General features: G+C 42.8%; 1 protein-coding gene across 1 annotated transcript in view; it reads right to left on the bottom strand.

Annotated features, from left to right (window-relative positions):
- ELAVL4 (ELAV like RNA binding protein 4) overlaps positions 1-13,358 on the bottom strand; it is a 110,541-nt gene that overhangs the window by 18,090 nt on the left and 79,093 nt on the right. The window contains exon 3 of the mRNA XM_049618602.1: positions 6,887-6,990. Coding sequence (XP_049474559.1) covers positions 6,887-6,990 — 104 coding nt within the window. The remainder of the gene's footprint in view (positions 1-6,886; positions 6,991-13,358) is intronic.

Genomic DNA, 13,358 nt, shown 5'->3' on the forward strand with positions numbered 1-13,358 from the left:
TTAAAATGTGGGGCTGAGAATGGGACACAGACACCAAGGACAGGTTGACCAGAGTGCACAAGAAAGCAGCATTACCTCCTGTGACCTGGAATCTACAATTCTCCTAACACAGCCAAGGTGCACTGGCTTTTTTTAAAGCAGCTCACATCCTACTGTTCGCTTCTTTCACACTTGTAGACAACTAAAGCCCCCAAGTCCCATTCCACACACTTCTGAAACCAATATAAGGTAGCAATATAAGGTGTCATCTTAACCTGTACCTGTCTGATTTTCTTTTGTAATCCAGACCCAGGACACTGTGGACAACCTTCAAGAGATACTGGAATTGTAACAGCCTCACTGGGCAGAGAGAGCAGGGAAGCTCTAGTTCTCTCTCTCAAACTCCTACACCTGTATCTGAAATCATTCACTCAGAAGAAGTTAGCAGGGCACCGGGAAGCAGAGCAGGCAAACGGAAGCTCTCACCGGAGAGAAAGAGCAGCCTGGTACAACTGGGGTAAACGAGTCTCCAGTTTCCACTGCCGTAGCTATGTGCCCTCTCTTGGGTCCTTGGGGATTCAGTGATCCAGCCTCCCCTGCTGACCTTGGTGGGGGAAGTGCTCCCACACTGCTCTGACTATAGCTGTAATGGGGGAGGAGAGAAAAATGCCTTTTTTATTATTAATAAGACTGAGGGAGGCAGTCTATCATTTCTGGGTGGGGTGATACCCGTCAGCAAAAAATGATCTGCCAACTCTCTGGGAAGCATTAAGAGCAGTGATAGGAGAAATAATTGCTTATGCCGAGTGCAAAGAAAAGATGCTTCAGCGGAACGGAGGCCTCTAGCAAGGCAGGTGGATTGCAGGGCGAGGGAGGGAGGCCTTGCGCCCCAATGACCCCTGGCAAGAGGAAGAAGTGGGAGGGGCATACTGGAACCTACAAAACTCAAGTATGGAAAGATCCCCTGGAGGCACCGTTAGTGCTATTAGAAGAATAAAGCGAGAACAGAGAAATGGCTAAGCAGCATCATGGTACAGAGAGGCCTGAAGACAGGAGCTCAGTTTGTTTTCCTTCCCAGTGATGGGAAGTTTCTTCCTTCTGAAAAGCCCTTACTCAATGCACCTTCTCCTTCTCAGTCCTGCTCCCTCTGGAGCTGGGCTGCTGCCTTGTGATAAAGCTTCCTTCTTAACTCTCACAGCCCCTCTCCTGACTGAGTGCCAACCCTCCTGGGTTCACCCCGAGTGGCAGAAGCAGCCTTTTGTCCCCTCCTTCCTGCTCCAGTCCTGAAAGCACTCACACCTCCAGTTTGCACAAGAGCTGTGCTCTGGGAATGTTTTCTTTAAAGTCGTATTTTTTTAATATGAGTAATAGCTTAATGTAATTATTTGAAAAAGACAAGACACAAAATCATTTGTAAACCTGTAATGCAATGAGAAAAGGAAGGAAATATATAAAAACGTTAACAGTATTGAGTTGGGAATGGCTGATACTGCCACATTATATGATAATGTGTTTTCCAAATTATTTATAAATAAGCATGCCTTGCTTTTAAAATGAGTAAAAACAGCTCCTAAAGAGCTAATGAAAACCAGTGTCTAGGCTGACAAAAACCTACCACTACAGCTTGCAAGCCACTGGTTTCATCCATCCAACACCCCAGGTGACACACCCTCGCCAGATGAGCCTTCTTGGAACTTTGCTTTGACCAAGTCCCTTTCCTGCTCAAACCTTGCACAGCTTCCGGGTCCCCACTCCTCCACCCCAAACCAACGGGCAGCCCTGCAGCCCCATAAGCGCCCCATCCGCGCCCCATCCCACTGCATTAGAGAAGATTCTCTGTATGTTTGTGCCCCCCATGAGACAGGAGCTTCTGGAGGCAGAGTAGTGAACACTTCTTTACTCCTCTGCTCCTCAAACTCAGGTTAAAAATCCAAACTGGTGTCCCACTATTCTGAAAGATTTACTGGGCATGATTCCAAACCCTCAAATTACACTCTGGATCACTTTTTACTGAAGGTTCTCAGTGTAACTTGAATATCAATCCAAACTTTTTGTAAAGATATCTCTTTTGAAGGTACTACAGACATCTAATTTTCTTTGTTACTAATTAATGCGACAAAGAGCTGGACCACTACAGCTGGATTCAATGAAGTGCTTCCTAGTAAGCAGCTGAAATTACAGTGTGAATTCAGAAGCTGCTGTTTTAGAACCCATGGAGAGAGGAGAGGGCCCAGGACTGGGACAGGCATCCACTGTGGGGTCAAGGAGTACCGGGAATCATTTTCCAGAACCCACAGTCATTTCAACCCAATACATCCCAAAGTCTAACGTGATCTCTGTTGGAGACAAGTGAGGAAAAGCTCAACAAAGAGCACTCTCAAAACTCTAAATGGGGCAAATCATCTCCACTGTGTTCAGAGTTGAAATCCTAAGATAAGACCCACTTTCGCAAGTGGAGTGCCAGGCTGGTCTGTCAGGCTAGACATGTAAGCCCACGGTCCATGCTCTGTGCCTAACACATGTAGATGGGAGAAAGTCTAGGGCACTGCCATCTCTGGGTCACCTAAATCCCAGGACCTAGCACAGAGCCTGGAAAGCAGGGGTTCAAGAAGAAAAGACCTGAACTTAGGTCTGTACTCAGGTTGATGGCAGAAGTCCCAAACCACAAGTCTGCTTAATGAAGAACCTGGAAGAACCACACAATTTGTTTGCTTTTTATATCTCCTTCCCATGCCAGGGAGTATTATCTGTGTGTGCAGAGCCAAATACAGACCCAAACAATCTCATAGAATGCACGTGCTGCTGAGCAAACACACAGTGTGACCTTCCAACACTTACAGCCTACTGCTAGAGTTATTTTTAAAACACCTTTCTTTACTCCAAATCTCACATACCAACCATGTGATCCTGGGTAAGTCTCCTACCCTCTTTGGGCCTCAGTTTCCTCAACTGTACAAAGGAGAGAATAGCACCTTCTTACAGGGCTATCTTAAGAAGTAGAGTTCATGTGTGTAAAGCATCTAGCCCTAGGGATGTTTCAAGAATTCAATCCTCTCAAGCATGTAAAGGGGTTAGAATACTGTTGGTACACAGTAAATATTCAATATAAGGTAGCATTACTATTATTAGTAGTATAATTATAATAAATAATTATTATTATTTCAAGCATATGCTCATATATTAAGCATCTCCTCTTGTGGCAGAGTCCTTCACAGGCCCTTCAGATGCTAGCTCAGCTCAGCTGCTGGTCACTGGTGTGCCATTGGACAGGTCATTTCATCTCTGAGCCTGGCCACTTTCTCCCACTAAACAAGTTATAATTCAAAGAATAATTCCTCTGTAGTCACGTCTGCAAACATGTACTAGATGTTCCTAGGAGATCACTGTAACGCATGTTTCCAAAAAATATATTTGTTTGATCCAGATAGGCACGTTATCTGCAGTCATCCACACTACTCATAGGGGCTTAATTAATGAATCACGTTCTTTCTCTGCTTTGATGCTGTGTCTATGCCAAGACTGTATTCTCTTTGAGGACAGAGGCCTGGCCTTGCCCTCTATATGCCTTTGATATTGGCACATAGTCACATTACATCCACCTTACTAAAGCGACAATGAATAGTTGTTAACAGGGAACCATCATTTGGGGGCACCTTCCACTAGGAGGTGAATGAATCATTCACGTCCAATAAGAAAACAGTGTTTTTGTACTTAAATTTGACTTCAGAGGCCACACACTGCTTGCCCACAGGTCAACTATTAAGTTTTGTTTGACCTGACTACCTATGCTTTAAAAATTTTAAGTTGGTTTCCAACCTTTAGAAATTGACAGATTTGGCATTAAAAATATCTAGATTTCAGTTTTTATTGAATAATTGGAAGACCTGGCAACAATCTGGGTTTAAACAATCTGTAGTAGCTGACGAGTACCTGCCATTTTTATTGCTTTCCACCTCACTATAGTCTACACCCTTCCCTTAGGGCTTTCTAGAACTATCCCTGAATCTAGCAGTTAATCATTAAAACCTAGGAATTAAAATATAACAACAACAATTAACTCTTGGTTTTCCTGCAGCTATGTTGTACATTACATTTGAAATAGGGTGTTTTGGGGCACCTGGGTGGCTCAGTCAGTTAAGCATCTGACTCTTGGTTTTGGCGCAGGTCACGATCTCACAGTTTGTGAGTTCGAGCCCTGCATCAGGCTCTGTGCTGACACAGCAGAGCCCGCTTGGGGTTCTTTCTCTCCTTCTCTTTCTGCCTCTCCCCTGCTCTCTCTCTCTCTCTCTCTCAAAATAAATAAACTTAAACAAAAATTTTTTAAAAAGTATTGTGTTTTGCACAAAGCACTTCAAAAATGCTCCAGAAATGTGAGAAGGAGGGACAAACTTGACCATATCTTGCAAACATGTACTAGATAGTTCTGGGCAGATCTCTGTAAAGCATGCTTACAGGAAGATATTTGTTTTTTCCAGATATGAAAGTTATCTATTCCTTCTTGGGAGTCAGAGCAAAGAGATAAATCTCATGTCACTTATCAAAGCAGACTGAAGCAGAAGTAAACAGTGCCCTGAAAGGCAGAAAAGCAATTTTAAAAAATTAATAAATGATGAGACTATTAACAGCACATGAAAAGGGTTTGCTTTTTTCCTCCCCTTTAATATGATTTTTACCTTAAACATTGTATCCCTTTAGGAAAGGGAAGAAAAGTTAATAAAAGAACCTATCACTCAAACTTAATTTTTAGTAAGGCAAATAAACTGCTTTAATGAAAGGGCTGAAATCCCCAGGTTTGCACATTAAATTTTCATTCGTAGTAGAGGATGGAAATTATTGATTCAGCCATGGCATCATGCATTTTGAATCCTACAATGCCTCGGAAGCCCATGTTACTGCTGGGTGCAAATGTGTTGGCAGCGTTTTGATGCAGGGTGAGCACAGGGTGGGTGAGGGGGTGGGGCAACGGATGTAGAGAAGAGAAGGCAGACAGCGTTCCTGCAGAAAGAAAATAATCGACGTTCCTTGTCTGTAAGATCTACTTAGACAAAGCACTACTTCTGATGGCTTGATGGATCAGGGGGTGCATTCTGAGCGCAGAAAAGCCAGGTCCAATCAGTCTTTCAGGAAACTCAACAGCTTCATGGAATATTAAAAAAAAAAAAAAAGGTAAAATGGATGGCTGATGATTTGATCCTAAACTCTTGGGAAGGTTGGGGTTTCAAGAAAACTGTAGAGGAAAAAAAAAAGTACCTTTCTCAGTTCAAGGTCAGGGTGTCCATCAAGGGAAGAGTAAATGTCTGACATTCTAATACTGAACTGGATAGCACAGAAAAATCAATCAAACCCACAAATACAGCTCTCAACCTGGTGTGGCCTCATCAAACAATCAGGGACGTGAGCATCCCATCTTCACGTAAAGCGTAAAAATAGGTATGTTTTTCCTTTGAAAGAAATTAATCCTCCTGCCTCTCAGAGGACTACCCCATAATTAAACAACTCTTAATTATTTCTCCATTAGATAGCTCAAAGGGATTGATTGTAAGATGAGACTGAGGCAGCCTGAATCAGGCTGATTTGGGGGTCTTTGTGTGCTACAGACTGTATGAGATCATGAAAGCAAGCACTTTTGGAAATAAGCTAAACTCAATTGCAAAAGTAAAGCTGCTTAAAATAAAGGAAGGAAGGAAGGAAGGAAGGAAGGAAGGAAGACAATCGGATAATAATATTCCAAAAAAAGAAGATTTTTGTTTTGGTTTTGCTTTGATTACCTCCTAGCTGAAATTATCTTACACCAACAGTCTCTCTCTGTCAGTCCTGATGTTGGAAAAGTGGCTCTGTTGAACTAAAAAGTTCTGCTTTTGTGTTTTCATACGCTGAGAGCTGGTGCCATGTATAGATTTCCATTCTGGGAGAGGTTCTCTTTTGTCCTACTTTGCGTCAGACCTGCTGTCGTGAGGATAAGAGCGCCCAGGAGACACCTCCCTGTGGTTTAATAGGCTATGAAGGATGGGACTCATTAATGGGCTGGCAGCTGCCCCCAAGCAGGATGCTGCCTGGAGGTGGGGGAAAAAGGGGAAGGGAGACTGAGGAGGAGGAGAAGGCTCCATCCAGGAGACCACCACTAGCTATCAGAGGGGGCCCTCAAAGCAAACAGCACCACCTCCTGAAGGATCTCCACAATGGGAAATCTGAACCGAGAGAGTGACGGCATAGTCATAGAAACCTCTGGAGAAACAGGCTCTGGGTAACTGTTTCTCTTTTTCGACTTGAAACAACCCCACCTGAGATATTATCTACAGCTCTAATTATTTTCCAGTTGCTCGAATGTTACTTTTTCTGTCATTCCTTTACTGTGTTCCTAACAATTTGATAGTCCCCATCCCTATTATATTAGTGTTTATTTATAACAGATTTTTTTTTCTTTTCTAGTCACAGTTAGGGGGGTCCTTGTCCCCTTTAGGTAAAGCCAAACTGTTTCAGCCTGCCACATGAGGCTCCTGCCCACCTCCCATCCCAAATCAGACCATGCTATCCTATATGCTGTTCCCCACTCATAATGTTTACGTTCATTTTCACAGCTTCCCATGTGCTGTTCCCTCTGTGTGGAACAGCTTCTCTGGCTCAGCTTCTTCCCATGGCTTAGTTCTGGCCATCTTTGCAGGCTTGGGCTCACAGGCCTTCTTGGTGGGCCCTGACACCCCATCTGCCCTCCAGTCCCTTCCCTCTACTCAGCCTACATCTCATTCTTTGTAATGATCTGTGTCCTCCACTTAGCACTGTGGATGATAAATGTCCTTTGCATAAATAAAGAACACCACTTCCAGCTCCCTGATAGCCTGGATTTATGAGATCAAAGGAACAAAATTTAACCAGTGCCTCCCAATCAGGACAGCATATCACTTCTTACCTTTATGGTTTTGGTCTGGAGTCTGAGTCCATTTAAAGTATTGATGGCTTTCTCTGCATCCTTTGGATCAATATAGTTAACGAATCCATACCCTAAACTCTGTCCTGTGGAAACATTTTAAAAAGAGAAAGAGAGAAAGAGAGCTCAGTATCTTTATAGCAGTAATACTTCCCATTGCAGTGAGTCAAAACCCTCCTCTAGTATATGGTTTATTTTACACCAGGGTTTACCCCAGGTGAAGTTTCCAATTCTTCCATCTCTCACTTTGGTCAGCCTATGAACTCCCAGCAGCTGCCCACGTTGGGAATGGGTAAGTGCCCCTGCACATCCACATACGTACACAAGTGTCCACTTAATTGGCCAGAGGTGAAAAGGTAGTTGAACGAGAGCAGGTGTGCTTTGTTAGATCTGAACTGGAGTCATGGGGCTTTTCCTATGGGCAGTGTGACTGTGGAGAGAAGTCACTGGATGTCCCAATTTTTTTCCCCCATATGTCTTCTCTGGAGATAACAGCACTTGCCAGAGACAAGTTTGAAAGGGTTAATGAGACACTGTGTATAAAATGCCTACCAGGTACATTGCCTAGAATATAGTAGCTGCTCAACGAAAGACAGCTATGCTATGCTCAGTCCTGTAAAACTGGGGCGAGCGCTGAATGCGGTAGCTGTGTCTGCTGCCTCAGTCATGCCAGCCACGCCCACACTCAGAGGAATGTAGCAGGATCTGAGCAGCAAAGACTGAGACATTTATAGTGAAGGCATGACCAGAATTTAAAGCAGTTGCTACAAATCATTGGTTGCCCTCATCATCCTCCCCTCCCAGCCCGAGAACAATTTAAAAAAAAGAGGAGGTTCTATTAGAAAGAACTGGGGAGCTCCTAACACAAAGGGGAGAGTGCAAACACATTCTGCAAAGAGGATTTAGCTCCTTTAGGTGGAGATGGCATCAACTTGTCTGCAAAGAGAGGTAGCAAGTGACAGGGCTCCCCCCAAGTGAAATAAAAATAATGTGCTTGCAATCGTGCCACTGATTATAAATAGTCCATCAGCTCTGCCATGTGTCATCAGCCAGAAATATCATTAGGAAACTTTACATTTTTTGACATACCCTTTAAGAAATACAGAGCTTAGGGTGGCTGAAAAACCAGCTTGAACTTCCCAAGCAATGTTATTGATTTGTGGGCGGCAGTGGAGCCGAAAGGGAGGAAAATGACAGGACGTCACATGTCAGGGAAGACTGATTACATAAAGCTCTTTCTGGAGTACCCGGGCCAGGGCTGGGAGACAATACAGCAAAAAGCCTGCCATGTCCTGGTGACAGGAGCCCATTTCAGCAGCCAAAAAATCTTTCCAACAGCTTCTGTTTTGCTGGTAAATGTCTGTGTTTGTGTTGGTTGTAGGAGGGAACCTGGGAAAACAAGTTGGGTTCTGGATCAGAAAACGGGTGACTTTGTTATCCTTTATAGGACGCAAGCAAAGAGGATCATGAGTAATGGCTCAGTGCCCACTTTTGTCCCCAAAATGGAAAACCCAAAATGACAATACTTTCCATTAGAAAACTCCTCTGTGTTTTGGAATAACAGGAAAGACAGGAGCAAACTTGGCCAGATATACCCTTTATAGGCAGAATTAGTAACTGAAGGAGGAAGAGCGAATGCTAAACACACTCTAGCTGCTGGGGCCCTTCTACATGTGTGTGTATGTGTGTGTGCAGAAGAGTAAAAGTGTGTGTGAGAGAGAGGTGTGTGTGAATTACACGACCCTGCCACATGTTCTGAGAAACTTTTGCAAATCCTAAAATACAAGAGGCATTAGTTTAAAAATATCATTATCCTAAATTTGGCTCCACCTCATCAAGCCCAACTAAATTCACCTAATTAAATCCATTTTCATCATTCAAATTTATCAGTTCTATTTTCCTTGTAAATAAGAGAAGCCTTAAAAATTGCAGCACTAAACTATTCTTACAATTATTTATTTAAACAGTTGTGCACCATGTTGAGATGCTTTGAAGGGCATTTTTAAAGCAATAATCTCAATGATAAAGCTTAGCTAGTTCTAGGAAACAAGTCAGACAGTCAATCTATCCAGCTAAATTGAATTTTTATAAAATTAAAATGAAATATGAAAAAATACAGACAAAACACTCACCACTTAGCTGCAAACACTGAACCTAAACCCAAATAGTTCATGATTCGTCATGCTGATGGAATGTATGTGGAGAAATTTATCATGCCTACCAGTGATGCACATTCCCTGATACACTAGATCTTTCTTTCTAATTATCATATAGTTATGGTAATCTAAAATAAATACAGCAGCTATGTTTTTACATTCTATATTTTATCTTTGGTTTAGACCCTTGCTTCAGGTCCTAGGAAGGTTCTGAAGGTCAAGTGAAGGAAAGGACTCCTGTCCAGCAAGCTGTGTCATACCTCCCCATCTGCCTGTATCAGTCCCAAACCCACCATCACCTCAGGTTGACTGCAATTAGCACAACTGTGCTGTCATCACCTGCTCTAGGTTTAGAGAGAAACTGCACTTAACATCAGGAATGAAGGTGCTTTTGGGAAAAACTAAAAACCAGATGAACATCGTTTCAGAAAGGAAGAGGGGGAAAGACTAGAGATTCTCCTTGATCTGAAATAACGAGGTACAAACTCTGAAACAGAACACTGCATTCAAGCAGAGGGGAATGGAGGTGAAGAACATTGCCTGGGAAATGAAAGACATGAGATAAACTGGCATCACAATGAAACTACCTGTGCTACCTTGTTCACAAATGGCTTCCTCACGTGCTTCTTGCCAACGTAGGAGTCCAGCTAAGTCTAATAAAAAATACTCGATGGAACTAAGCAGTCTCTTTTTAAAAATGCTTGCTTATTTATTTATTTTGAGAGAGAGAGAGAGGGCACAAGTGAGCACAAATGGGGGGAGGGGCAGAGGGAGAGAAGAGACAGAATCCCAAGCAGGTTCCCCGCTGACAGCACAGAGCCTGAAATGGGGCTTGATCTCATGAACCCTGAGATCCAAGCCCTGAGATCATGACCTGAGCTGAAATCAAGAGTTGGACTCTTAACTGACTGAGCCACTCAGGCACCCCCTAAGCAGACTAAGCAGTCTCTTTTAAAACACTCTAGAGAGGATTAAATCCCAAGGTAGAAAATATAAAAACCCAAGCCTCATTTCTTTAAAAAATGATTAGTAGGGGGGGAGAGTAAAATGAGGAAGAATTCTATGTTTTACCTTGTATGTATGATGGACATACATTGTTTGATGAGTTTTGGGTTTGCAGTCCTATATTTAAATGCACATGGAAAAATGTAGATGAAACACATTCACAAAAAATACCAACACTATTTCCATGGGGACTGAGAGCCATCATGCTGGGAAGGCCCAGGGGACCCAGTCTGGAGCCTAGAGCCAAGTGTGTGCGTATCTGCCTCCCAGAAATAGATAAGGTCCTCTTATTATTTTTTCCCAAATAACTACATTTTTCTTTATCAGCAATAATAAGATTTCACCAGATAGGTATAGCAACAGTATTTTTAGAACATTAAGTTTTTTAACTTTACTTTTGTTCTCACTTTAGGAGTTTATTTTGATAGCAAGTTGGTCAAATAAAACAATTAAATCATTGAAGTTATGTTTATTGAATCATCAATAAAAAAATCAATAAAGAACAGATGATATTATAAAATGAAGACTGCCTCCAAAATTTGTAAACTGCAGTGAGCACCTGACTCCTTGATGCTCAGGTGATCAACCACCCGGACATGTGTTACCACTCCTTAATAGTCCTGTCCAGCAGGCATAGATGAGGGATCCCCAGTGACCATGCATGGGCAGGAAATGCTTTCTTGGTAGTTTGGGATGGAAACTTAAAATTAGAATGTAGTTTCCAAAGGGAAACAGTTATACATAATGGCTACACTTTAAGGCACTTCAGTGTATTTTAGATTAAAGAGGTTCACAGGCTTTTCTTAAATCTGAACCTGAATATTTCTGTTTTTATAAACTGCACATATGTACATGCACACACACAAACACATGATGGGTCCTCCTACTCTGACATGGCAACATCTCTATTCTGTTGTAATAATTTGTATACCAACTTCTCCCCTTGGAAACCAAACATTTCTCCCTACAAGAACTAGCTTATAAAAGTTTGCTTCCTTGAACACAGTAGGTGCCCAACAAATATTTGAGGGACGAAAGAGTGGATACATATGTTTGTACCAATCCTCCATTTCTAGAAGAATGCTTTATGTTTGGGGGGAAGGTGGGATACCTAGGGAATTCTTTTTCCATTTGTGAGAAAGGGGGAACATGACAAGTGGACACCAAAGATTGGAAAAGAAAGCACAAAGGATGTCTAGGTAAGCTCTCCTCCAGCACAGATCAGGTGCTGCCTGTCTTCTGCATTTCCAAAGAGCTTTGCCACCCATTCTGTCACATTTGACTCTCACAACAACCCCATGGGAGAGATAATCATCATTTTATAGATGTGGAAACTGAAGATCAGAGAAAATAGTGCTGGATCTTAGTCTAGATCAGGGATTGGCAAACTTTTGTTATACAGGGTGAGATAGTAAGTAGCTTAGGATTGGTGGGTCCTCTGGTCTCTGTCATGACAACCTTGCCATTGTGGCATGAAAGCAGCCATAGACAATATGTGTTCCAATAAAACACATTTAGGAAAACAGGCAGTGGGCTCAATTTGGCCTTTTGGCCATAGTTTGCTGACCCCTGGTTTAGATCTTTTGACTCCAAATCCAGTACCCTTTGCCATACTCACAGTTAACTCCATTTGAACTAAAATGTCCCTGACAACTATTCCAAAGCCCTGAAATACCTCTGAGGCTTTTTTGAATCATCTAAGAAAAACAAAATTATCTTCAATAGTTGTGCTAAGCATTTTTATTGCATTCAGACTCTAGGAATCACCCTTATAGCTGATTATAGTACCATTTTCTTGGTCATTCTGGATAGAAGTTGTTTTCCCTTGCCTTTGGGGTCCTGGGGGTTATGACAGCAGGACCCCAAATGTGACATCCTCATGGCTGACGGCAGCAACAGAGAAGCCATCCCTTTGCAAGGCTGGCTGGAAAGGGCCTCAGCATTTTGCACTGCCAACCTGCACACTTTGCTCTTTCTTTCTTCAAAAATCGTCATTCTCCAGAAACCTAACTGCTACTCCCCTCATCTGCAAAGTCCCTGAGGGGGCAGCCAGATGGGTAGCTGCTGTTGATAAAAACTTCTGAGTTGAGTAAGGATTCTTGTGAATGTTAGAACCCCGAGCTCAGGATGAAATTCTGTTCTCCAAGCACATGATAAAATCCCCAGTCACCTTAAGATCACCTGCATGGCAGTAATCCGCATGCTGCGTTAACTGCAGCCAACTATGAATCCCAAGACTCCCTCCCTGCCAGTCCTGAGATGTCAGATGGCTCAAAATCTACCTGAACACACCCTAAGGAGGGTCAGAGAGACCTGAAGCTGTTATTACACACACACACACACACACACACACACACACACACACACCCTGTGTGTGTGTGTGTGTGTGTGTGTGTGTGTGTGTGTGTGTAATAACAGCTGTGTGTGTGTGTGTGTGTGTGTGTGTGTGTGTGTGTGTTTCAAAACTTATTTGCTGTATAACTTTGGTTAAGCCATTTAAGCTTCAGCAGCATATTCCTTTATCTGGGAAAACAGGGATAATCCCTTATCCTCACAATCAGAGAATCACTGTGAGGGTTAACTATGTTAACACATAGACTAACAGCAGCTACCATTTATTCAGGGTCTGCCTTGTGCCAGGCACTGTGCTAAGTGGCCTACTGTTACCCAATTTAATCCTGTGTGAAATGGGTACCACCAGGCCCATTGGGCTGATAAGAACAATAGACTAAGACATGTTAAGTAACCTGCCCAAAGGTAACCGGTAAGTAGGGTCCACGGTTAGGATCTGAATAAGCCCAGATCTGTGTGACTTTTGGGCTCAAGCTTTTCTCTCCACAGGGCCTGGCTTCTGTGAAAAGGCACAGCAGTGTCCAGCATCAAGTAAGCACTCAAGGACATGCACACACTCTGTGCTGGGGTCTCTTCCTCTTCTTCACACTGACTGGGGATGCTTTGAGATTCTGGAGCATCCATGGCTCTGTTCCCACCCACCCCACCTCTGTGGGTTTTACATGGTGTTGGGCATTCTGGGTCTTCACTTTTCTTCTGCAGGCTCAGGGTTAGTAGAACCAACTAGTCAGAGAATTTCTTTTCTTTTGGTAGTTCACACAGTTGCTTCAAACTAAGTATGGTTTAAAGTTTTTGTACTCTAAGTGTGGTCCCTGTACCAGTATTGTTGGCATCATCTGGAGACTTGATACAGAAATGTAATGATTAAGAAATTCAGCTTCAGCTTATTGCTGTGTGGCCTTAGCTAACCAAGTTCAAGTAATGTCCCTACACATTGGTTT

The sequence above is a fragment of the Panthera uncia genome (genome assembly GCF_023721935.1).
Source record: "Panthera uncia isolate 11264 chromosome C1 unlocalized genomic scaffold, Puncia_PCG_1.0 HiC_scaffold_4, whole genome shotgun sequence".
Classification (NCBI taxonomy): Eukaryota; Metazoa; Chordata; class Mammalia; order Carnivora; family Felidae; genus Panthera; species Panthera uncia.